Below are 27,652 nucleotides of genomic sequence, written 5' to 3' on the forward strand. Positions count from 1 at the left end.
AAAACTGCCCCCATCAGATAAACAGCACGTAAAGCTTTCATCTCTGAGAGAGAGGAGAAAATCAAGCTGCTTCAGATCTGAAAACATCCACAGGAGTTCTGGATGCAAAACATCCTGAACTGAAGAATAATGTCTCAACATTTAGTGCATCTAGCATCAACAGTTCAGAAGTTATGACTTATTAAATTTGCACCTTTTCTCCAGCACTGCTTTTAATGGAGTAACTAAAATAACTAAAATAATGTTTAAAAATGCCACTGTGCCCAAAAGATAGCATACAAACTTTTAGTTTCTGAGATACAGTGGCTTTAAAAAGTGAGTGCAACATTAATATTCGCCTTTAATATTTAATGTGTCATAACTACTGAACTATTGACGGCAGACACACGAATTCTCAGGTGTTTTTCTTTGTTTTACGGTGTTTTTGGAGGTGCATGTTTGCCATTTTATGGCTGCTGAAAAATCAGGGGGAAAAACTGAATGCAAAGTTTAGACCCTGAGGTCTGTGTCACCTGTTGATGATGCGTCTGTGCACTATCTTCAGTATGATGATACGCTCTGCACACTCCTTCAGGAAGTCACTCATTTTCTGCTTCAGCACCGGCTTCATCTCATGCTTGGCGATGACCTTCAAGTTCTCCCATGAAGCTTTGCAGCGCCGCTCCATCTGGGTCAGGTTCTCCTGCAGTTGGTCAAAGTCCACCTGCAGATGTGCAAATTTAAATTCATGTTAGTGTGGCTCTCATAATTATCTCATTATCACACACTGAGCTCTGGGCCTAAAAGTTGTGCCTGAACATAATAACGAGTGTCAGCATTGGAAATAATGCTGATCCCCGAGTTTCAGACTTGTTTCTGACCTTTACCCTTTCATCACGGCAGAAGAATAGACGTTTCAATGGTTGATGGTAGGCAATTTTTTATTTTTCTAAATAGAACTCAGCCATACAAGTCGATTTGGGCATAAATGTATGGGCATTAATATCTGCTTATATCTGTAACCCGTGGTAACCACTCACGTTTGTCTTATGCGTGTTCAATGCCGCTCTTGTTGCATGTATACACTGTATATATACACTGTCCAGCTTCTGACATGAAAATGAAAAAAAAAACTCTATATATAATGAAATTATGGAATTACTGAAGTTTGGGAGGAGGACCATGCCAGATCCCCTCCTCCTTCCAATCTCATGCCCTATAAATTCCCATCCCTACCTTCTGCTTCCCATAGACCACGTTTTCGCAATCCCTACCACCACCCCATCCCCTCCCTCAGTCCTCAGTCCCATGTCAGTCCTACGACTGTTAATCCCTTAAATGGTCTGGGCGAACCGGCAGGCGCAAAGTTTCAATACACTCTTATACACTTTATAACTTAAGGTGGTCTCACTTTAGTTGGATAGTCCACTACAGTCCCTATAGATTATCTCCAGATGTTCAAATTGTTAACAAACCCTTTGTTGAAACTGATTCTAAACAGTGGTGGGGTTGGGGTTAGGATTTGGACCAGGGTGAGTGTTGGGTTTAGGTCTTGGGTTGAGGTTAAAGTTAGGGTTAGGATTAGAGCAGGTTTAGAGTTAAAGACAATTGTGGTCAATTTAGTAGATATTTTGTTGAATGTAATTTGAAAGTAAATTAAGTATCTACACAGTATCTAAAGTGGACTATCCAGTCAGTTTGCACTGAAGTCCTTAATAAGCCTTAGTACGTAATAAGGCCGTGATTTTAAGGGGTTAAAAAGGGGGGCTCTGGCCTTTTAGCTCCAAGGAGAAGCCACCCAGAAGTCCAGCCCAAGTTCTCAGAGTTCTCCCTCCTACCTCAATCAGTCTTCCCTCACACTACCACCACATGTTGAAGGCACTGCCTGCCTTCGCAATTTGCTGTGTAGAACTGCAGTATAAGGTGACACGTTTACATGTTCCTCATCAACTTTTGCTCAATAATATTTTTTCCCATAGAAACAAAAAGTTCAGAGAGCAGAGTCTGGGCACCATGGACCTCCATGTCTAAAACTGGTTTGAGGATTTTTTTGGATCCAATCATTTAGATCAGGGGTGCTCTGGTCAGCTCCAGGCCTGTAGTGCCAGTGTCCAGCACAGTTTGGTGTTTTACCTGCTCAAACACACCTGATTACACTCATCTGTTAATAGGCAGGCTTAGTGGGTATGTTTAGGCCCAAGCTGTGCTGGACACTGGCCCTCCATCTCTTTTAGATGAAGTTGTGAAAATCTCAACTTCAGCGGTCACTCGTTACCATGACGCTTGTTCCCTGTCGCTAAGTCACCGCTCAAATCGCCTCCTTCATTGGAAAATGACCGCTTGCCTGTTGCTCTTTCGGCTGCTAATGTGAACACAGGCTACTTAACTGCAACAAGTTGTTTAAGCACAGATACAGCAGAATTCGTGACTCCCATTAAAACTATTTGAAAAGGCTCCTTTAACCGCTACACTGCAGATCTGCAGTGTGAGAGAGTGTCTGTGTGAACTCACTTTAGCAGAGCGTGTAACAGCTCCTATCTCTGAGTACAGGTCTGTGCTTTCGGGGAAGTTCTCCACTACAGTAGAACAGGCGTGGTGCAGCAGTGACTGTTTATGAACCGTATCCTTCACCTCTGGAACCTTCTCCAGGTAACTCAGATCAAAACCTTTAGCCTGCAAAACACATTCACGCATCACATATTGGTGAGAATAAAGGGATCACGATTCTTCAGCACACCAAAATGTTTATGCCTGTGGGCCTGTGTAGCGCTCACGTTCGACCCGTTGAGGAAGTTGCCGATAGCCAGCAGGGTTGACAGGACATAGCGGAGCGTCTTATTCTTCTCCAGCTGCTCCATGCCCTCTTTCAGGTCCTGCAGAGGCTCCGCCACTTCCTGCCAAATGAAAAGGAATGAATCAATTGCATAACAGAATCTGTGGAGCGGCAGTTAAATCCAGAATCCTGGATCTAGAACCTGCCTTTAAACAATCAGCTGGGGAGTTGGATATAGTGAGATACAGGAGAAGAGGACTATGGATGAGCAGGCACATGTGCATCCCACAGGGTCATGGGAAATCAAAGAAAGAAGACCTTCCTGTAGTAAGCCCATAGAGAGAGTGAGACAGAGAAAACGTGAACGTGACTTACTGGACTGAGTCCAGTTTCTCGGTGGTGGATTTTGTTAACAATAACAAGTTTAGATGCAGTCTTCAGTAATAGTGGGTGATACACAAAAACTACATTTAGCGACTGGGACCAGCTACATCAAGAGGAACGGAGCTGGAAGATGAGGGCTGTAGAAACCCCAGCCTTTTCCATTCTACATTCCCTTAACTGTTGGGAAACATCTCACCTAGAATCAGGACGCTTCTAATAAGATCTCCATCTGCCAACTGCCCCATCTCCAGGGTCCAGTTCTTTTAAGAAAACCAACAGCACCGTCTCCAGGCCTTTGTGGACTGCTGTGAGTAATTTCATTGACTTCAGTCTAGCCAGACAGGTTCTTCTACCTGCATAGATAGCCCACTATCATTGACCTAGATAGTAGACACCCTGGTACGGCTCAGGCAACCTTACTGCTCCCTGGCTCCTTCAGGTAAAGAGCACCAGGAAACCATTCAACTCCACCTTGCTCATTCCCCAGAGTTTCAGCTTATCCCAGGGTAACCCACATTAGCTTTTAACTCTCCACTTGTCTGCTTTCAGTAAAACGAAGAGTTGGGGGCCGCATTCACTACTGACTACTCTGAGTAGACAGTCATGCTCTTAGTATTGACTAATGCTCCGGTTGTCTTTCAGGCAGTCATGAATTTCGTCCTGTGGAAGACCCTAAACTGCTTCATATTAGTCTGCTTTTCCATGACCAACCAGGAAAATGTCTGGCATGCTCCTACAGGTGCTTATCCATCAGCAGGACATAAGTACGTCAAATTAGAAAAGGGCAATTTTAGGTGCCCACAGAACAACTCTTGGTGGGTGGAGAATATCCACTGCCCACCTCCATCATGGAGGTACAATGCTTCTTGGGTTTTGTCAAAGTGTACAGGAGGTTCAATCACAACGCCATTGCTATCCTCCTAATTGCTCTGATGAAGTTTGCACCCTTTTTACTGCCTCAGCCAATGAGAGTGAATGTACTGCTTCAGTAACAGAGAGCTGTTAGCAGTGAAACATCCAGGAGTGCCGAAAAAAGCCTTTTTAGGTGGTTTAACGTTAAGAGTGACCAGCACCCAGGACAAAGACTCACAAGGACCTCCACGCTTTCTACCTATACCCTTTTTTTATCCTTGGTATTACATTTATAGGGATTTTGTCAAAGCTACCTCTGTCCAGGGTAACCCTGGAATCATGGTAGACAGGTTTTCCAAGGGCTCTTATTTTGTCATATTAACCAAACTACATAAACAGCTATGAATGTTCTCCTTGTGGACAGTACTTGGAGCTTGTATCTCAACATTTAGGGTAACCTCCAGATTTGGATGCCTCAAGTTGTGACACATTACACATAAAGACTGCTTGGTCTTGTAGTCCTACTTGACACCCCAGCGTTGTACACGCTTACCTTCTCAGTGGCCTCATAGTCCAGTTTGAAGGCCCAGAGCTGCAGGCGGGCGGACAGTTCGCTGATGGAGGACAGCGTGAGGAGGAACTGCTCAGCGCTGCCCAGAGGTATATCTGGATTGGCCAGCTGAGCTTCCTGAATCTTCTGCTTCTCCTCCTCTGTAGGAATCATCGTTAGAATTTTCTAGAGTGGAGAGAGAGAAAAATCCTTGCTAAAAACAAACACAGAGGCGGCAGGAAATAAACAACAGTCTGAAAAGCTCAATTTAGAAAATCCAAACAGCATTTAATGAAAAACTTCAGCACGTCCACATTATCGGAAACCCTTGTAGCTCTAGCTTGCTTGGACAGTAGCCTGTTTGTTGATGTACTGTTTGTGTTAATCATTCTCTGTAGCTCTTCATCAGTGGTCACCTTCTGACCAAATGACCACTGTTGACCAGGTATTATCCAAAAATGATTTGCTTGGTGGATCATTCTGAGCACAGCAATGGCACCGACATGGTACTATATGGCACTGACTGGAGAAAATGTATCAGGTACAGTTGCTGTGTTTTTTACAGGCTGTTGCTGTGTCTATAGTGGCTCCCTGCATACACCAAACATATCACTCAAGGTTGGGGGTTCTAATGAAGTGGACAGAGAATGTTTATATTACTTTCATGCCATAAACATTAGTATCAGCACTCTCATCAGTCCTTTCACCTCTATTCCCTCCTTGTTGAGCGCATACTCGTCGAAGTTGAGGATGGCGGATTTGATGGTGCGTGGTGGTGGGAGGACGGTCAGGCCGATGTTGATAGCGTTGCTGCGTTTGGAGTCCAGGACAATGATCTCTTGCCTCTTACCATCTGCTGCTGTTTTCTGCCAAATATAAAGAACACCACTTAAACATTTCAGCATCAGTACTGGACACAAAAATTACAATGTACAGTAGTGGTCAAAAAAAGAATCGCTCAAACGCGTTGCTCACACAAAAATGAGGGTGAACTCTCATGGACACTAGGAGTGATTAACAGTGTTCGGTTGGTCTTACTTTAGCTTTGCTGACCTCCTCACTTTCATAAAGTTTTATTTAGACGATCTAAGTGAAGTTCAATTGCACATGGTGCCCAGCATGGGCTAGAGGGGTATAAAGCCCCCCAGCATTGGGCTGTGGAGCAGTGGAACTGTGTTCTCTGGAGTGATGGATCTCCATCCAGTACCTTTGGGAAGAGTTATTAAATCCTCAGAGCAATGTTCCAGCATCTAGTGTAAAACCTTCTAGTGTAAAGAGTAGAGGTTGTTACTGCAGCAAAGGTGGACAAACTCCCTATAAACAACTTTGTTGTTGCTGGATGAGCAGGTGTCCACAAACTTTTGGGTATAGACTGTATGTGCATCTCACTATTTCTTTTTGACTGGCAGAAAGAAATAGTAGTTCAGAAAGAAGTAGTTCAGAATACCAGTCCACCACAACACAGCTGTCTTATCTGTAATCGTAAGCTGAGTGTAAATACAAAGTGAATGGAAACATTTCCAGCCTCCAAACGCAGCTGTGACGTGGATCCTGAGGCGGCTGTTGCTCTACATGACCCACCGTATTAGGCAAAATCAGTCTGAGCATGAAGAATGTGTGAGTGAGCAAACAGGTTTTGGGAAAATAACGAGTGAGCGTTTCCTGAATAGCGCTGTCATTTGTCCGAGAGCTCATCTGAGCATTAGCGAGCAGAAATCCGGGCCGTCCAGCCGCATCAAAGGAATGTGGCCGGCAGGTGTGACGGAACATCTGTCCAGATGTTCAAGTTGAAAGCCGGCGGGATGGAAGCCATTAGAGCTCGGAGCACGCAGCAGCTTCCTGTGCAGTTTGTAGCCTGAGCTGTACGAGTCAGACGGGATCCGTGATGGATAAACACAATCCGGATCCTCGATATATACAGCAACAGCCAAACGTGTGGAAACATCTGATTGGCTGAATATTTTTCACAATCTGAATCAGAATCTTCTTTCAAATGCATCATTTCTTTTGTTCATAGCTTGGAACCCTTTATTTAAGCCCTCTAGACTGGATGGAGCCCTTAATCGGTGGAGGGTTTATGGCATTAGGACCATAGCTGATCTTTATTTAAATGGGCTCCCAGGTTCATTTGATCAGTTTAGGGCATATTTCCACCTTTCTAGGGTTGTTTTTAGGTTTTTAGGAGATATGTACCCAACTATGAAAATGCCAGTCCTCTTGCTACAGATGACTGGATCAAGTCGGATATCAATGTTAGGCACTTAACATCGTCCCTTTATGGTTTGTTACCTACTCGCCCTCTACAAACAGTACTTGGTTACTGCGGGAGGAGGAGTGAGGTACAGAAATCTCTGTCTGGTAAAGATTCACGCACATTCAATAAATGGCCACCTCTGTCAAGGTGCGAGGTTATACACAGATAACAGGGCTGTATGATAAATTGTATTGTGGCGTCAATCTGAAGAAGAGTCAGGCTCGAAAAGGCTCTTTATTAAATGGACAAGGCCTCTTCCAAAGCAACTGAAACGAGAGGCAGGTCACTCCTAGCCATCATGATTAAACTTTGCTTTTCCTTGATGCTGCAGCCTCGTTCTCCTACGGCTGTGTTCGGCCATTTCTTTCAAAACCTCTTCGAACACGGAGGGTTTTTGAGAAGTGTCTTCTAATTCTTTGATACAGAAACATCAGTCTAAATGTTTCTGTGTCTCAGCAGCACAAAATTATGATGAATGTCGAGTTGGATTGACATAAAAGGCGCATGATACGTATCGGATTTCAGTACAACATATGAAAGCGTCTCAAATCGGAACTGAAAATGTCAGATTCAGCGTGTTTATCTGTTCACACTGACACACAGACACACATCTGTGTCACACATGGGTCACTTTTACCTGCTGTGTGAACAAAGCCATACAGCATGAAACAACATAAACCATCCCTTTTCATTGGGGTGCACATCCCACCTTGAATGGCATTTTGCATAGCAAAGCTTCTACATTCCTGAGACACAGTGCACCCTGTGGCTGCCATGGTATTTTTATCATAAGTGCAATATTTGTTTTTGGGATAAACATATCATAAAAGCGGCAGATCAAATTATTTTATACATGCAGCGCCAAAGAGACATCATTTCATTACTGACACAAACGGTAAGAAGCCTAATGAGCACTTCTCTGAGCTGGGACAGAACTCTTCACTCCCAGCAGGAGATGAGTAACTTACCCATTAGGCTAAACAGCCAATTATAAAACACACACAGTTTAGAAGCTACTCCATCTACTAAACTACATGCCTATTAAAACACGTCAAACATTAGGATTGTTCTCGCACTCAGTATTGTTTTAAGTGCGTGATCAAAAATCTAAATTAATATGGATTTATTTGTTTGTGTAGCCTTTGCAGAAAAAGCTGTCGCCACTGTTTCTCTTCCAGTGCACAAATAATGTGCTCTCAGTTCTGATGTAGCTGTTATCATATGCTGTTATTATGTTCATTTCTTTTAATTTTGCTTTTATGTTCATTTCTTTTTATTTTGCTTTTATGTTCATTTCTTTTTTTTTTTTGCTTTTATTTTGCTTTTGTGATTTTGTATTTGAATTTAATATTTGCTTAAAGAAAAGGTTAGTTAGATTTCTGTTTACACATTCAAAAAAGTCTCTACTTGTCAGAGCCGCTTTATTTCAATTCATCGCTTCTGATATAGTCATCACCATATCCAATAGGCTTATCGAACGTCATATTTTATGTCCATATCGTACAGGCCTAATAGTTAATATTACACAAAAGAACACTTTATGCAAGTGTTTCTCCAATCTGTGATAAATGTGACTCAGCAGAAACATCTCTTTCCCACAGTTCTGCTCTTTGGCCTTTTCTGCAAGCTTTCTGGGTTGGGCTGCTTTGAAGTTCTTTCAACATTGTTGAATGTGGTTGTAAAACCGGATCCTCTCTTAATAATCTTTGGACTGTCAGAGCCACATTCACACTTAAGGGACCCCCAGCAGCTGTTGCTGTTATCCTCCACCCTCCTCACAGCTAAAATAAGGCCAAATCTGCTACTGCTATTCTGGAAAAAGAAAGAGGCTCCTAAAGTTAAAACAGTCACAAAATCACCAGTTTAAGTTCTTCTCAGACATTTTAGCAAGTAGTAGAATAGGAATTGAATTGCATTGAATGAACTTTATTTTTCCCTGAGAGGCTATTCATAACTGGACATGCAAACATAATACACAGACATCTACAGACATCTAAAGACAGACATCTTCATAAACGGACAGACCAACGTCTAGGGCAGCGATAAGGGTGGACCAACAACTCAGGCAGAGTGGAGGACATTTGAAAGGTCTTTAATGACAGAATGGCCTTTATTTAGAGTCTGTTGTTTAGGTAATAAAGCCAGTGACCAGTTTTGTAAACAACTGTTCACTTGTGGTATCGTGTAATTGGGGGAGTCCTAACCAGGGGTTGGAATTGGATATGACTAAATGGGGAAAAATCCCAAAAAAAAAGAAAGTAATTGTGTTGCTGGCAATTTTATGAATTGCCACAGTAATAAGTTCTTCTCAATTTTTTTTTCTCATCAAAAATTTATCTCCAGTAAAATATACTGTAGCATCCCGCTACGGGCTTGTTCGGCTTTGGACGCACAGGAGGCGTGGCCATGCAGAGCGGCGAGCACGGAGCACCCTGGATACCACAGCGATGAGAGAGACTTAAATGTGTAAATTAGTTGCTGATGTTAAGTTTAAGAGGTGCAGCAATGCTGCATGTGCCTTGTTGTGCTGTGCTATGAGGTGGAAGCTGGGTCTGTAGTGTCCACCGTGAACGGACTGTGTAGGGCTAGAAGTGACCTGCCGGCTACCCTGGTGTATATGGCGATACCACGATAGCTAAAAACAATCTTTTACAAAATGGACAAGAAATTGTAGATTTGTTTAGGAGGATTATGGCCTGGCAGAGACTGCAGAGGTGGTGGTTCGGCAGAAAAGTCTAATTTTCTGCCAAGACACTGTTAATATTATAGATTTGCTTCAGGGAAGATTGTCCACCACAGGTATTTGATTTTCCGGTAAGGTTAAAGGGAGAGATTGTTACCTTGGCTGCGGGCACCTCTTTAGACTTGCTCTCGAACAGGTGTTCCAGTTTGGCCGTGTCCAGTTTTACAGGCTCCAGTTTGGACCACATTGACAGGTGGCCCCTCTTATGGCCCAGGAACTGCCACTCCGCCGGCCGGACTTCACTCCAGAACAAACGGATTGTCTTCTTCTTCTTCTGGAAGAGCGGTGGCTCCGGACAGCCCAGCTGGGGCGAAGGGGGTGTAGGGGCAGAGAAAAAGGGTGGGGGAGGAGGGGGCCTGACCCCGGTGGCCAGTGGGGGAGGGGGAGGGGGCAAATTGAAGGGGCATGGAGGGGGTGGAGGGGGTGGGGGCAGATTTGAGTTTCCTATCAAATCTCCAGAGTCCAGGACATCCTGATCGTCCTCGTCAACCAAATCGGTAAAGTCAATATCCCCGATACGGAGCTCGCGAGGGCTCGCCATCAGCTGGTCCCAGATGTAGTCCGACTCCTTCTTTGGAGGGGGCGGAGCCTGTGGAGGCTGCTGCTGTTTCTCTGGACTTTCCTGCTCTCCTATTGGCGGAGAGCTTAGACCTTTGACCAGGTCTCCGAAACGTTCTGCAAAAGCTCGGACCATCCCGCCCTCAAGCTTCTTCTTCTCTTCTTCTTCTTCTCCTCCTGCCTCCTCCACGGTTCTTTCACCCTCTTTCTCTTTCTCAGTCTCTGCCTCTTCCTCTGCCTCTTCTTCCTCCTCCTGAGAGCGTTGCTTACTTCCCTGCGAGTAGAGCATGTCCAGCATGAACAGTTTGCTGTTCAAGATCTCGCTGCATTGCTCACTAGCGCTGCCCTCCTGACCGCTCGGACCTGCAGGAACAGGGACCCTTCGTCACCACAATGTCCACTTAAGAAAAACACCTGTCTCCCATCCCTCATCTATTTCACCTGTCCCTCTTTTTCACCTGTCTCTCATCCCTCATCTGTCTCGCCTGTCCCCCTCCCTCAACTGTCTCCCATCCCTCATCTGCTTCACCTGTCCTCCTCCCTCATCTGTCTCCAATCCCTCATCTGTCTTACCTGTCTCCCCATCTCTCATCTGTTTCACCTGTCCTCTTCCTCACTTGTCTGCTATTCCTCATCTGTTTCACCTGTCCCCTCCCTCCTATTACTCATCTGTCTTTCTTTCTCACCTGTCCCATCCCACATCTGTTTTTCTTCCTCACTTGTCTCCCATTCCATAATCTGTCTCACCTGTCCCCTTCCTTCGCCTGACTCCCATTCCATTTCTTCACCTCCCTTACCTGTTTGCCACCCGTCTCTTCTTTTGTCTCTTCACCTGTCTCCTCCACCTCCACTGTCTCTCCTCCCTCACCTGTCTTCTCTCTCACCTGTCTCCTCCACCTCCATTGTCTCCTCTTCCTCACTCATCTTATTTTCCTCCTCTCACCTGTCTCTGCTCCGTTGCCGTGTGCTCTCTCCTCTCTCTCCAGAGTGCTGCTGGATGAGGAAATGCTGGAGGCTGAACAGTTGTCCTTCTCATTCACTTCTTCATTCTGTCGTTCTTTATCGCTCAGGATCCCACTGTCCTCCGCCTCTGCATCTGGGGCTTCCTGCTCTCGCTCCTCCTCTTCTTCCACTAGCCCCTCCCCTGCTTCTGACCCACCTTCTTCCTTTTCAGCACTGGTCTCCTCCACTTCCTCTTCTTGTTCTGCTTCTTCTTCCTGTTCTGTGGGTTCTTCTTCTTTCTGCTCTGGTTCTGGACTGGCCCGGGAGTCTGGTTTGAGATGGATAGGATTTAGGAGTTATGGTAAAAGAACCATGTAATTCAGAGTTCAACACACAGACAAACACAATCTCCTATTTAAAAAAAATGAAGATGAACTGAGAGGAACCAAGCAACAAAAGGAGAAACACCTTTCTCCTCTCTCTCAAAGATGAAAGATTCAAGTGCTGTTTATCTGATGGGGGCAGTTTTGGGGTCTACCAGGTCTTCCAGGTGGTTGTTACATCTTCTCTGTAGCTTTTGAACTCCAGTTTTGAAAACTTTGATTACTCTATTCTTATGCAAGCTGGTTATCTTATAGATAATCTTGTCAGAAATATGTCCTGATAAATCAATAACTTGTAATTAAAGGCTGCTTTGACTGGAAGTGAAGTAAATGAAGAGGGGTCTCTGACTTCTGTGCGTAACTGTATATATATATCTAAGCTACACTGGGTGGGTTTAGATTGTGTGTGGGTTCACACTAACAGTCCTAATCCTCTGTTTCCTGTCCAAGTTCGGCCACACACTCCCCTCCCTTCCCCTCCCTAAGAGTGTGAACTCTGGAGCTACAGAGGGTCTTTCAGTGGGACTTACAGAGAGCCTCTAGAGTACAGTGTACAGTACTGGGCAAAAGTCAGAGACCACCTTTCATTCATTAAATCTCCAGTCAAAACAGCCATTAGAAATAGAAATTATTCATTTTAGGAGATATTTGTGAGGAGATTAAATATAAGATAATCCACTCACATAGGTTCCATGAAAATAAGTGGAAAAAAAGGAGTTTCCGAAACTGGAGTTCAAAAACTGATTAAAAGCTCCAGAGAAAATGTGTCTCCTAACAACCACCTGGAAGAGCTGGTCGACCCCAAAACTGCCCCATCAGATAAACAGCACTTAAAGCTTTCATCTCTGAGAGAGAGGAGAAAATCAAGCTGATCAGATCTGAAAACATCCACAGGTGTTTCTGTCCATCCTTCCACTGTGAGAAGACGACTCAGCGCTGTGGGTCTGAAAGGATGTGTAGCTGATCAAGAAGAACCTCACTGAGAAAAGGAGACGGACACATCAAACAAAGAAGCTGAACGATGGACTGACCACCCCAGAGTCCAGACCTCAACACCACTGAATGTGTTTGATTACTTCAGAAAATCATCAACCAGCTTCTACGACTGAACTTTGGAGGTGTGTCTGCAGATTCTTTGAGGAGCTGAAAGTGAGTCTCCTGAACAGAACGGAAGCTGGAATAAAGGAGAAGAGTGACTCACTGAACACTGAACACTCACACAGCTGAGAGTAGCGTTAGCTGCTGAGGATTCTGGGTAATTTTGCGCTTTAATGAGTTGTTTTTAAAGGCTGTTTAGAGTGGAGGTTCAGTGAATGAGGACGTCTCTCTCTGGTTTAAACAGCAGCTCGGAGCTGCAGATCTGTTTTTACTGCAGATCCTAATAACCACTCTCACACACACCTGAACAGAAGCCCCTCACTGGCTCCACAAACACCCCCCTCATGAATAAACACTCGGCAAAAACAAGCTGCACACACACCGGCCACTTTATTAGAAACCCCTGACTGCTGCACTGAGAGTGGACGGGCCACCACCCAAAAACATACAGACACTGTAAAAGATTCGGACGTCAGAAACTGACCACTGATGAGGTTCCACAGGTCTGATAGCACAAACTGCATCACCAGCAACGTGGAGCCTCAACAGAAGGGTTTCCGATAAAGTGGCCATGGGTGTGGGGGGTATATTTTGTCTAGTCTCCAGTGTCTCCTTTTACAGTTCCATTTAAAATATTTCAGTTACAACCAGTTTCAAATGCCAATTTCAATTTTTCAATTTCAGGTTTAATCAATTTCAAATATATCAATTTCAAGTGTTTCAAATATTTCAATTTCAATTCATTTCCAATATTTTAATTAGCAAATGTTTCAAATGAAAAAAAATCAATGAGATTCAAAAATTTCAATTTGTAAGAATTTAAAATATTTCAGTTCCAACCTATTTTAAATTCTTCAGTTTCAAACAGTTTCAAATGTCTAAATTTCAGTCAATCTAAAATATTTCAATTTCAAGCATTTTCAAATGTTTCAACTTTAGTCTGTTTCAAATATTCTAATTTCAACCCGTCTAAAGTATCACATTTGTGTCAAAATGTTTACATTTCAGTCCGTATGAGATTTTTTGTCACTCACTCCATTTAAAATATTTCAGATTTACTGAATTTTAAATGTTTAGGGTTCGATCAGTTTTTCATGTGATGATGATAAAGGCTCACCTGGCTCGCAGGGCAGGTGTGAAGACGTAACGATTGTGTCCTGGTCGTCCTGTGATGTCACCGATGTGGGCGTGTCATCGTCAGTTGACTGATAGGTGTCAGTCGGAGTGAGAGAACGAGGAGCCAAACGAACACGATCTCGCTCGTACTCCTCCGCAGCCAACCTCTCCACTGTCTTAAACCTGGGAGAGAGAGAGAGAGAGAGAGAGAGGAGGGGAGAGAGAGAGAGAGGGAAGAGGGGAGTGAGAGAAAGAGAGAGAGAGAGAGAGTGAAAGTGAGAGAGGAGGGGAGAGGAAGAGGAGAGGAAATAAAAGAAAAAACATAGTGAGGGGAGGGACGTGTAAAAAAAAAACAAGTTTGCTTACTCTCTTTCTCGTCCGTTATCTCTCTCTCTCTCTCTTTCTCATCCTTTATCTTTCTCTCTCTCTCCCTCTCTCTCTCCGCTACTCCCTCTCTCTCCCCCCCCTACTCCCCATCTCTCTCTCCCCCCTCCCTCTCTATCTCTCCCTCTCTCTTTCTCTCATGCCCATGCTGTCCCTGCCCCTCCCTCCCTCTCTCTCTCTCTAAAAACAAGGCTGTGTGGCTCAGACCTGACTAAATGTCTAAAATACAGCTCTACACAACTCTACACAACAACTCTGTACAACACAACTACACAACTACACAACTCTGTACAACACAACTACACAACTCTGTACAACACAACTACACAACTCTACCCAACTCTGTACAACACAACTACACAACTACACAACTCTGTACAACACAACTACACAACTCTGTACAACACAACTACACAACTTTATACAACTCCGTACAACACAACTACACAACTCTGTACAACACAACTACACAACTTTATACAACTCCGTACAACACAACTACACAACTACACAACTCTGTACAACACAACTACACAACTTTATACAACTCTGTACAGCACAACTACACAACTCTACCCAACTCTGTACAACACAACTACACAACTCTACACAACTCTACAACACAACTCTACACAACAACTCTATAAAGCACAACTACTCAACTCTCTACAAAACTCTATAAAACACAACTACACAACTCTGTACAACACAACTACACAACTCTATACAACACAACTACACAACTCTACACAACAACTCTGTACAACACAACTACACAACTACACAACTCTGTACAACACAACTACACAACTCTGTACAACACAACTACACAACTCTACCCAACTCTATGACACACAACTACACAACTCTACACAGCACAACTACACAACTCTACACAACAACTCTATACAACACAACTACACAACTACACAACAATTGTGCAGCACAACTCTACACAACTCTACAACACAACTTTACAGAACAACTCTATAAAGCACAACTACTTAACTCTACACAACTCTATACAACACAACTACACAACTATGCACAACAACTGTGCAGCACAACTACTCAACTCTACACAACTCTATACAACACCATTACATACTCTAGACAACACAACTCTGTATAACACAACTCTATGAAACACAATACTACATACCAAGACAAGACACCACAGCTCTGAACAACACGACTGTAACAATCTGTACAACACCACACAACTCTACACAGCACCACAGCAACTCTACATGACTGTAACAATCTGTACAACTCTACACAGCACCACCCTACCCAACTCTACACAACACAACTCTACACACCACTCTATACAACACAACCCTATATAAATTTATACAACTCTACAAACACTTACACAACACAATGCACTACAATACAGGACACAAGTCAACTCTATACAATACAATACTGTACACTACACAACGGAACTGTATATAACTATAACAATACAATGTTCTATACAACATTACAGAACTACAAAAATATACTCTACACTACTCTACACAACAGGACACAACTTCATTCAACTCTATACAACTCTACACTACTCTATACAACAGGACACAACTTCATTCAACTCTATACAACTCTACACTACTCTACACTACAGGACACAACTTCATTCAACTCTATACAACTCTACACTACAGGACACAACTTCATTCAACTCTATACAACTCTACACTACAGGACACAACTTCATTCAACTCTATACAACTCTACACTACTCTAGACTACAGGACACAACTCTACACTTCTCTACACTACAGGACACAACTTCATTCAACTCTACACTACTCTACACTACAGGACACAACTCTACACTTCTCTACACTACAGGACACAACTTCATTCAACTCTACACTACTCTAGACTACAGAACACAACTCTACACTTCTCTACACTACAGGACACACCTCTACACTACAGGACACAACTTCATTCAACTCTATACTACTCCACATTACTCTAGACTACAGGACACAACTTCATTCAACTCTATACTACTCTACATTACTTTAGACTACAGGACACAACTCTACACTACTCTACACTACAGGACACAACTCTACACTACAGGACACAACTTCATTCAACTCTATACTACTCTACATTACTCTAGAGTACAGGACACAACTCTACACTGCTCTACACTACAGGACACACCTCTACACTACAGGACAACTTCATTCAACTCTACACTACTCTACATTACTCTAGACTACAGGACACAACTTTACACTACTCTAGACTATAGAACACAACTTCATTCAACTCTATACAACTCTACATTACTCTAGACTACAGGACACAACTCCACTACTCTACACTACAGGACACACCTCTACACTACAGGACACAACTTCATTCAACTCTATACTACTCTAGACTATAGGACACAACTTCATTCAACTCTATACCACTCTACACTATTTTGCAATACAGGACACAACTCCATTCAACTCTATAAAACCATACTACAGACTACAGGACAAAAACTCTGCACTACTCTACACTGCAGGACACAACTTCATTTTACTCTATATAACTCTACACTACTCTAGACTACAGGACACTACTCCATTCAACTCTATAAAACCATACACTACAGACTACAGGACACAACTGCACTACTCTAGACTACAGGACACAATCTCATTTAATCCTATACAACTCTACACTACTCTAGACTACATGATACCATTCTACACTACTCTAGACATAACTCCATTCAACTCTGTGCAACTCTACTCTACTCTAGACTACTGGACACAACTCTACACTAATCTAGACTACAGGACACATCTCTACACTACTCTAGACTACAGGACACAACTTCATTTAACTCTATACAACTCTACACTACTCTAGACTACCGGACACAACCCTGCACTACAGGACACAACTCCATTTAACTCTATGCAACTCTACACTACTCTAGACTACTGGACACAACTCTTCACTAATCTAGACTACAGGACACATTTCAACACTATTCTAGACTACAGGATACAACTCCCTTTCAACTCTATATAACTCTACACTAATCTAGACTACAGCACACAATTCTACACTACTCTACACTACTCTAGACTACCGGACACAACCCTGCACTACAGGACACAACTCCATTCAACTCTACACTACTCTAGACTGCTGGACGCAACTCTTCACTAATCTAGACTACAGGACACATTTCTACACTAGACTACAGGATACAACTCCCTTTCAACTCTATATAACTCTACACTAATCTAGACTACAGGACGCATCTCTACACTACTCTAGACTACAAGACACAAGTCCATTCACCTCTGTGCAACTCTACACTACCATAGACTACAGCACACAACTCTACACTACTCTAGACTACAGGACACAACTTCATTTAACTCTATACAACTCTACACTACTCTAGACTACCGGACACAACCCTGCACTACAGGACACAACTCCATTTAACTCTATACAACTCTACTCTACTCTAGACTACAGAACATAACTCTACACTAGTCTAGACCACAGGACACAACTCCATTCATTTCTATACAACTCTACACTACTCTAGACTACAGGACAAAATTCTACACCACTCCAGACTACAGGACACACCTGTGCACTACAGGACACAACTTAATTCAACTCTACACAACTCTACACTACTTTAGACTACAGGACACAACTTCATTTAAATCTATACAACTCTAGACTACTCTAGGCTACAGGACAACTCCACTACAGGACACTACAGGACATAATTCCATTCAACTCTATACAACTCTTGACTACTCTGCACTATAAGATACAACTTCATTCAACTCTATATAACTACACTACTCTGCACTAGAGGACACAACTCTATTCAACTCTGTACAACTCTACTGACCTCTCCTCTCGTGCCAGTCGTGCCTCCTCCATGTTCACCACATACTCTCGGCTAGAGGGGGAAGAGAGAGAGAGAGAGAGAGAGAGAGAGAGAGAGAGACAGAGAGTGATTACAAATATTACAGATGTTTTTATTAATAAGATGTTTCATTAATCTCAACTCAAACTTTAAATCTTATCAACACACCTTAAGTTTCTTTATTATTATCTTATATTATATGAATTATTGAGTAGAAATTACTATAATCTATCACTTTGTAAATGTAATTTAATTTTATTAGCACTGATTCAAGTTATTCTGTTAGAATCCCCCTTTAATAAGACAATAATAATAATAATAATAATAATAATAATAATAACAGAAGAGTTTGTGTAACCTGTGTCGGTTCCTCTCCTCTCTCTCTATCCTCTGCAGTCGCTCCTCTCTCTCGACCCTGCGCCTCTCTCTCTCCGCTGCCAATGACTCCTGATGCTGACGATACGAGGACGAGAGAAGACCACCCAGAGGAGGCCTGAGAGAGAGAGAGAGAGAGAGAGAGAGAGAGGGAGAGAGAGAGAGAGAGAGAGAGAGGGGAGAGAGAGAGACAGAGAGAGAGAGAGAGAGAGGGGAGAGAGAGACAGAGAGAGAGAGAGAGAGAGGGGAGAGAGAGACAGAGAGAGAGGGGGGATAAAGAGTTTAGTTTTAAACCCACTTCAGAAAGATAAATATAAAAATTCAATCAAACTTGAAAAAAACACGATAATGCCAATTTCCCTATGGGATTTGCAATAGTATGTTAGCACTAAGCTAATGAACATAGCAGTGAACATTGTTGGTCTGTTCCTAATTAAACAGATATCTGAAGTAAAAGCCGTTCTCTCTGTTTTATCTGAATCTGGTAACAGTCATTATGATGTAACTGAGCCTGGCTGATTAACATCTGTCTGAGAGCTGCATTTGGCCCTGGGGCTGGACTTTGGACACCCCTGTCTTAACCAATGGGAGAGCTCACTTGGCTTGGGTCATTTCCTGTATCACGGCAGTTTGTACAGAGCTTAAATAAACACGATGACTCTATTAAATAAAAATAGTAAAATGTTTACTAAAAGACGTTTACCTGTCACTCTGCTGTTTGGTGGGTGTAGATGGAGCAGCAGAGAAAGACCTGAGACACAGAGAGAGAGAGATTTTAGTGAAGTGATGTTATTTAAATGAGTTTAATAAAGCAACCTATTTTAAAGGGATTTAGTAAAAGAAGAATCTTACAGGATTGTAAAAGGGTTTTAAGTATGTTTTAATCAAGCGGTTTTAAAAATGGCTTTAAATAAGTGATCTGTTTAAGTGATTTTGGTAAAGTGATTTCAGGACATCAATTTTTTCAATAAAGGTGATTTTAACAGTGATATTAAAAGTGATAAAATAATGGTATAAAATTGATTCCAAGTAAAGTGACCTGTCTTAAAAGTGATTTTGATCAAGCAATCTGTTTTAAAAAGTGGTTTTAGTAAAGTGATTTTAAAAGTGATTTTAGTATCGATCTTTTCAATAATGATGATTTTAAAAGTGATAATGAAGTGAATAAAGTGAGCTGTTTTATAAATAGGCACTTATCACTCATTTTGAAAGTGATTTTAGTAAAGTGATTTCTTTTTAATGAAGCAACATGTTTTAAAAATGATTTTAACAAGGTGTCTTATTTTAAAAGTGATTTTAATGAGGTGCCGAGTTGTTTTAAGAGTAATATATTATAACTGGAGCGTTAGGTGCTGCAGGTGGTCGGAGGTTAAACAGCCCAGTGCTCGCTGAAGGTGAAGAGGTCAGTGTCCCAGAAGAAAGCTCCACTGTGAGGTGCCATGTCATCGCACTGAATCATGGGAGTTGTAGTTTTCCCCGCAGTAGCCATGTACCTGCCGCCGCTGCTCTGGTTTGGCTTCTCCTCTTCCTGCATGTCGTAGGAGAACAGGTGGAAGGGAGAGTGCGGCAGGTACGGGAGCCGCTGCAGTGGACGGGACGGAGTGACCTCCGAGCAGGACGGCACGCTGACGCAGGACTTACGGCGAGCTAGCAGAGACGCTAACAAAGACGGCTGCTCAGCGGCGCCTCCGCTGGACACCTCTGCACTCTTCCTCCCCTCGTGCTCTTCCTCACTGACCGTGCTGGACGAATAAGACCCCCGAGGAAGAGGGAAGGGTTTAGCTTGCTGATACCATTCACTTTCATTCACTGTTAGCCACGTTAGCGCTCACATATAAACAGAAGGATGTTTTAGCTGTTTTTAGAAAACTTTACAGAAAAGTTAAGCTTTAAATTCGGTTTAAATATTAATTTACCCTTTTATTTTTACTAATTTTATTAGTATTGTATTTAATACTTGTATATTTGAGATGAAACTTTCATAAGTACATAAATACTATTACTTTTCATAACTACATAAATACTATTATTATTATTATTACTATTATTATTAATATTATAAGCCATTAGAGCAGCGCTATCCTCCCACTTCTATTGTCAGAAAGCAGAATTCCAAATCCAGACCAGCGTTTTGGGGAGTATGGGGTGCTGTAGAAAGCTCTAGAAAAGCTGCACAGCATTGTGGGTAGCGCTACCACTGCAGCGAGATGAGTGCAGTGAGGAGTGAGGGAAGAGGAGGCTGGGAAGGATGACAGTGCACTGTGATTGGCTCATGGATGGGAAACCCTAAAGGACTTTAGAGTAATCAACTCCAGATTGGACTGGAGAAGAACGCTCACCAGCTAAACCAGCTCAGGTCATATCTAGAACGTTGAGTCATAGAGAAACTCGACTAAAGAATCGAGATTCATCAAACAGACTCGACTGAGGAGTCTTGATTCATCAAACTCATCTGAGTTGACAAATCTAGAATAGTCAATCAAACTCAGCTGAGGAATATAGATTTTTCAATTTAACTCAACTGAGGAATCTAGAACAGCCAATCAGTTTCAGCTGAGGAATATAGATTTTTCAATTAAACTTAGCAGAGGAATCTAGAATAGTCAATCAAACTTAGCTGAGGAATCTAGAGTAGTCATCAGTCAAACTTAACTGAGGAATCTAAAATAGTCAATCAAACTCAACTGAAGAGTCCAAATTCATTTGAGTTAAAAATCTATAGATGTCAATCAAACTCGACTCAGTTGAGAAATATAGATTTTTCAATTAAACTCAACTGAGGAATCTAGAACAGTCAATCAAACTTAACTTAGATTTGTTGATTAAGCTCAATTGACACAAATGAAGAACTTAGTCATCAAACTCAAGTGAGGAAGTGAGGAGTTATCAGGCTGGTTTAAGTTGGTGCAGGAATCTAGAACTGTCAGCTGATCAGCCTGAGCAATAATCATTCTAGAGCTTTGTTAAGGCCACAGGACAGACTGGAGGGGACAGCAGGGGGTCAGGAGCATCCTGCAGTAGCAGAATACCTGATAACACTCTGAATAACGGGCTTAGAGCCTCCCTCTTCATCATCATCATCATCATCATCATCATCTGACTCTGTGACTGGAGTCTCCTCCTCATCCTCACACTCCTCCTCTCTGTGGAGGGTGAGGCGGAGCGCAGGACGAGAGGACAGAGAGGACATGCAAGGACAAAATGAATGAGAAAAGAGAGAGAGACAGAGAGAGAGAGACAGAGAGAGAGAGAGAGAGACAGAGAGAGACAGTGACACAGAGAGAGAGAGAGAGACAGGGAGAGACAGAGAGAGAGAGAGAGAGAGAGAGAGAGAGACACAGCGAGAGAGAGACAGACAGAGAGAGACATAGAGAGAGAGACAGAGAGAGAGAGAGAGAGAGACAGGGAGAGACAGAGAGAGAGAGAGAGAGAGAGAGACAGAGAGACACAGCGAGAGGGAGACAGACAGAGAGAGACATAGAGAGAGAGAGACAGAGAGACACAGAGAGAGAGGTGTACAATACCAGTCCAAAGTGGACTCACCTGATTTAATGTTTTTTATAAAGATGTTGTGACTAAAAATAAATAGTGTTTTTATTTAAAACTTGAAATTAATAGTGTGTAAATGCAGAAGCTTGTTAATTAGTGGACGATTTGTCCTCGTTAATGCGTTTGGGCCATTCAGGTGTGTGTGGGCGGAGTCTGAACAGTTCTACCTCACAGAAAGTCAGTACTTCTGACTGGAGTGATTCCGTACACATTGTTATAGACAGTTTAGTTATACGGAAAATAACAGTAATAAACAAAGAGAACCCCTGTTTGATAAACAGGTGCGTCCACAGTTTGACTGGAACTGTACTGAACATCACACACTGAAGAATGAGACACACACAGGATCATGACAACCAAACAGAGCAAACAGAGTGGAGATAATAACGATGCCATTAGAGTTAATGAGAGTTCAGAGCAGCAGCTCTCAAACGCTTTCAGCTCAATGGTTCCTTTCCAGAACGACTCCCACCAATAACGGGATACAGCTGCCTGCTTTGGCAGTGGCCAGAATCCAATCAACTCAGCTGAGGTGAAGAGTCTAGAGTCATCAATCAACTCCACTGAGGTGAGGAGTCTAGAGTCATCAGTCAACTTAGCTAAGGTGAGGAGTCTAGAGTCATCAGTCAACTCCACTGAGGTGAGGAGTCTAGAGTCATCAGTCAACTTAGCTAAGGTGAGGAGTCTAGATTCATCAGTCAACTCCACTGAGGTGAGGAGTCTAGAGTCATCAGTCAACTCCACTGAGGTGAGGAGTCTAGAGTCATCAGTCAACTCCAGTGAGGTGAGGAGTCTAGAGTCATCAGTCAACTCCACTGAGGTGAGGAACCTAAAGTCATCAGTCAACTCCAGTGAGGTGAGGAGTCTAGAGTCATCAATCAACTCCACTGAGGTGAGGAGTCTAGAGTCATCAATCAACTCAGATGAGGTGAGGAGTCTAGAGTCTCCAATCAACTTAGCTAAGGTGAGGAGTCTAGATTCATCAGTCAACTCCACTGAGGTGAGGAGTCTAGAGTCATCAATGAACTCAGCTGAGGTGAGGAGTCTAGAGTCATCAATCAACTCCACTGAGGTGAGGAGTCTAGAGTCATCAATCAACTCCACTGAGGTGAGGAACCTAAAGTCATCAATCAACTCAGCTGAGGTGAGGAATCTAGAGTCATCAAATCAACTGAGGTGAGGTGTCTAGAGTCATCAATCAACTCCACTGAGGTGAGGAATCTAGAGTCATCAAATCAACTGAGGTGAGGAGTCTAGATTCATCAATCAACTCAGCTAAGGTGAGGAGTCTAGAGTCATCAATCAACTCCACTGAGGTGAGGAGTCTAGAGTCATCAATCAACTCAGCTGAGGTGAGGAGTCTAGATTCATCAGTCAACTCAGCTGAGGTGAGGAGTCTAGAGTCATCAATCAACTCAGCTGAGGTGAGGAGTCTAGAGTCATCAATCAACTCCACTGAGGTGAGGAACCTAAAGTCATCAATCAACTCCACTGAGGTGAGGAATCTAGAGTCATCAAATCAACTGAGGTGAGGAGTCTAGAGTCATCAATCAACTCTACTGAGGTGAAGAATCTAGAGTCATCAAATCAACTGAGGTGAGGAGTCTAGAGTCATCAATCAACTCCACTGAGGTGAGGAGTCTAGAGTCATCAATCAACTCCACTGAGGTGAGGAGTCTAGATTCATCAGTCAACTCCACTGAGGTGAGGAGTCTAGAGTCATCAATCAACTCCACTGAGGTGAGGAGTCTAGAGTCATCAATCAACTCCACTGAGGTGAGGAGTCTAGAGTCATCAGTCAACTTAGCTAAGGTGAGGAGTCTAGAGTCATCAGTCAACTCCACTGAGGTGAGGAACCTAAAGTCATCAATCAACTCAGCTGAGGTGAGGAATCTAGAGTCATCAAATCAACTGAGGTGAGGAGTCTAGAGTCATCAATCAACTCCACTGAGGTGAGGAATCTAGAGTCATCAAATCAACTGAGGTGAGGAGTCTAGATTCATCAGTCAACTCCACTGAGGTGAGGAATCTAGAGTCATCAAATCAACTGAGGTGAGGAGTCTAAATTCATCAATCAACTCAGCTAAGGTGAGGAGTCTAGAGTCATCAATCAACTCCACTGAGGTGAGGAGTCTAGAGTCATCAATCAACTCAGATGAGGTGAGGAGTCTAGATTCATCAGTCAACTCAGCTGAGGTGAGGAGTCTAGAGTCATCAAATCAACTGAGGTGAGGAGTCTAGAGTCATCAGTCAACTTAGCTAAGGTGAGGAGTCTAGATTCATCAGTCAACTCAGATGAGGTGAGGAATCTAGAGTCATCAAATCAACTGAGGTGAGGAGTCTAGAGTCATCAATCAACTCCACTGAGGTGAGGAGTCTAGAGTCATCAATCAACTCCACTGAGGTGAGGAGTCTAGATTCATCAGTCAACTCCACTGAGGTGAGGAGTCTAGAGTCATCAATCAACTCCACTGAGGTGAGGAGTCTAGAGTCATCAATCAACTCCACTGAGGTGAGGAGTCTAGAGTCATCATCAACTCCACTGAGGTGAGGAGTCTAGAGTCATCAATCAACTCCACTGAGGTGAGGAGTCTAGAGTCATCAATCAACTCCACTGAGGTGAGGAGTCTAGAGTCATCAGTCAACTCCACTGAGGTGAGGAGTCTAGAGTCATCAATCAACTCCACTGAGGTGAGGAGTCTAGAGTCATCAATCAACTCAGCTGAGGTGAGGAGTCTAGAGTCATCAATCAACTCCACTGAGGTGAGAAGTCTAGAGTCATCAATCAACTTAGCTAAGGTGAGGAGTCTAGATTCATCAGTCAACTCCACTGAGGTGAGGAGTCTAGAGTCATCAATGAACTCAGCTGAGGTGAGGAGTCTAGAGTCATCAATCAACTCCACTGAGGTGAGGAATCTAGAGTCATAGAACTCATCTGAAGACGCTAGCATTGTTCATCAAACTCAACTGAGCTATCAGTGAGACTGAGCTGAGGAAACAGGAGTGATCAAGCCAGAAAACCTGCACCATTAATGTGATTTTTGCCATTAATATGAAGGAAATAGACATATTTGAATACTTGAATATTTGGAGTCTACAGGAAACGAGTTTTTCAGTTTATTAAAGCAGCTCTTGGAAAATATAAATAAATTCAAAATACTGAAAAAGGTAATTCTGAGTTTTTTCAGATTTAGAAGATCAGACATGATTTAGCTGCACTTTGTCTGAGAATCTGAAAGACTGACGGAACCAGAATCATCAGTCTTGCCTGCAGTGTCTCCTCTTAAGAGACGTCTCAGGAAAATGAACAGATACACTGAAATACCAGTTGATAAAGTGTGAAAGTGCAAGTTAATTTACTGTAATTTGACTTTCAGTGACTGAAAACTGTCATTTTAGGGTGGTGTCTTTGTTCTGGTGGTTTCTGGTTTGAGAGCTGCTGGTGTAAAAGATGAATGTGGAGATGTTTGTGGAGGTCAGAGGTCAACCAGTGCTTTAGTGAGCGTTGATGAACTCCACTGGAACAGCACTGAGCACTGCAGAGCATTGTGGGTAGTACTATAACCTTGGGTTTGTGTGGTTGTTCTACAGATTTATTTCTACACACATGGGTGGTAGATTCTTAGGACAAGACCTCTCTGAAGGATGGAGAAGAAACAGTGGAGAAAGAGATGATGGGAAAAGAAGGACTAAAAGGGCATGAAGGAAAAGAAAACCTAATGTAGGAAGATAAACAGGTGCTGGATGGACAGAGCCAAGCAGAGAGATGTGACAGAGGAAAGAAGGAGTGGGACGAAAATTTGACCTTTAGAAGTACTAGGATGGTCTACACAAGCACCTTCTTCAGGTAGGGCCAGGTGTACTGGTTGAGAGTAAGATGGGGTTTTAAGAAAGTGGTCTAATCAGGTGAGTCCAGGTGGTACCAGGTATGTGCTAAACGGTGGGAGAACATTGTCACCTGGCCCCATCTTGCCCTACTTGGCCTCACCATGCCTACCTTGGCCTTACCTGACCCCTCATGGTCTCACCTGGCATTACCTTGCCTAACCTGGTTCTACTTGGCCTCACTTGACCAGAACATGGCCTCAGCTGGCCCCACCTTGCCTCAGCTGTCCTCACCAGGGCCTCTACAGCCACATCTGGCCTCATATGACCTTACCTGGCCTCAGCTGGGCCTACCTGGACCACTAGACTTAACTTCCTTCTACCTGGACTTCCTGCTACCTGGCCCCATAAATCTCTACCTGATCCTACCTGGCTTCACCTAGCCCTCCATGGCCTGGCCTCACCTAGCCCTCCTTGGCCTGCCTTGCCCAACCCAGCTCTAACAGGCCTAACCTGGTCCTACATGGCCTCACTTGGCCCCACCTTGCCCACCCTGGCTCTAACAGGGCTAACCTGGTCCTACATTGCCTCACTTGACCCCACCTTGCCTTACCTGGTCCTACATTGCCTCACTTGACCCCACCTTGCTTAACCTCTTACCACATGGCCTCACCTGGCCCTCACTGGCCTGCCTTGCCCTGCTCTACCTGGCTTAACCTGGTTCTGCCTGGCCTCATTTGGCCCCAACTTGCCCTACCTGGCTACACCAGGCCAACCCTCATCCTACCTGTCCTCACCTGGCCAAAGCTTGTCTCCCCTCACTCCACCTTCCTGGCCTCACCTGACTCTACCTGATTTAGTGGTGGTAAGCCGAGGGAGGTGGAGCCGTGGGCGGTGGGAGAAGAGTGGAATGTGCGTCCAGCAAGGCGTTGAATCGTGTCTAGCATGGCTAATTTTAGCACAGGTAGCTTAAGCTAACGTTCTGGCTTTAAGAAGAACATGTGAACTTACATAACCGTCAGAGGCTTTGACTCAAACACCGCTTCTCTGGAGCACACGCCAGAACAGCATGGTCAGAATGAAGTAGCACCACTTTGACAGTGTTTTAATGTGTGAAAACAACAGCACTGAATATTGATCCAGCTGCTAAATAGAACAAGATACAATTCCAATCTTTTACATGGGGTTTCTAATAAACTGGCCAGTGAGTGGAAGCACAAGGTAGGTGTTTCTAATAAATTGGCCAGTTAATGGAAGCACAAGGTAGGTGTTTCTAATAAAGTGGCCAGTCAGTGGAAGCACAAGGTAGGTGTTTCTAATAAAGTGGCCAGTGTGTGGAAGCACAACGTAGGTGTTTCTAATAAAGTGGCCAGCAAGGGGAGCACAAGGTAAGTGTTTCTAATAAAGTGGCCAGTGTGTGGAAGCACAAGGTAGGTGTTTCTAATAAAGTGGCCAGTGTGTGGAAGCAGAAGGTAGGGTGTTTCTGATAAAGTGGCCAGTCAGCGTAAGGTTTCTTACCTCTCACTCACTTCCCCATTAAATGGATGGAAGTTTGTGCGATGTGGGGAGGTGGGGCTTAAAGGGGTGGCGCTGCCTGTTCTGCCCAATGAATGTCTACGACTGCGGCGTCTCTCTAAGCCCCGCCCCTCTGCCCCACCCACACTGGACCTGCGGCGATCGCGGCCGCCGGTGGGAGGAGCCTGGCCATCGTCATCACCGTCCTCGTGACGAAGGGTTGCCTGGAGAACGTTTACATAGGTCATCTGAATATTCATAACACAGTTTTAAAGCAATCCAATTCATACAATCGGCATTGTGTGTGAAGTCTTTAGTTTATCTACGAGGCTAACGTAGCTAACAGGTAATGAAAGCTTATAGCCCACCAATTAGCACGGTGCTAACTGCTAACTGTGTGGAGCTGTTCAGTATCTCTAATAGTCTTGGACAGTCGGACAGAATTCA

The 27,652-nt window shown here is 43.5% G+C and overlaps 1 protein-coding gene across 1 annotated transcript in view; it reads right to left on the reverse strand.

Moving 5' to 3' along the window:
- Nucleotides 1-27,652, reverse strand: part of fhod3a (formin homology 2 domain containing 3a) — a 98,402-nt gene that overhangs the window by 8,795 nt on the left and 61,955 nt on the right. Inside the window, exons 10-21 of the mRNA XM_036577856.1 lie at nt 27,209-27,429; nt 19,020-19,067; nt 18,300-18,434; nt 17,924-17,974; nt 13,634-13,815; nt 11,037-11,363; nt 9,633-10,456; nt 5,246-5,404; nt 4,542-4,724; nt 2,754-2,873; nt 2,491-2,652; nt 513-703 (exon numbers count right to left, since the gene is read on the reverse strand). Of these exons, the coding sequence (XP_036433749.1) occupies nt 513-703; nt 2,491-2,652; nt 2,754-2,873; nt 4,542-4,724; nt 5,246-5,404; nt 9,633-10,456; nt 11,037-11,363; nt 13,634-13,815; nt 17,924-17,974; nt 18,300-18,434; nt 19,020-19,067; nt 27,209-27,429 (2,603 nt within the window). The remainder of the gene's footprint in view (nt 1-512; nt 704-2,490; nt 2,653-2,753; nt 2,874-4,541; nt 4,725-5,245; nt 5,405-9,632; nt 10,457-11,036; nt 11,364-13,633; nt 13,816-17,923; nt 17,975-18,299; nt 18,435-19,019; nt 19,068-27,208; nt 27,430-27,652) is intronic.

The sequence above is a fragment of the Colossoma macropomum genome, unplaced genomic scaffold (assembly GCF_904425465.1).
Source record: "Colossoma macropomum unplaced genomic scaffold, Colossoma_macropomum, whole genome shotgun sequence".
NCBI classification, from domain to species: domain Eukaryota; kingdom Metazoa; phylum Chordata; class Actinopteri; order Characiformes; family Serrasalmidae; genus Colossoma; species Colossoma macropomum.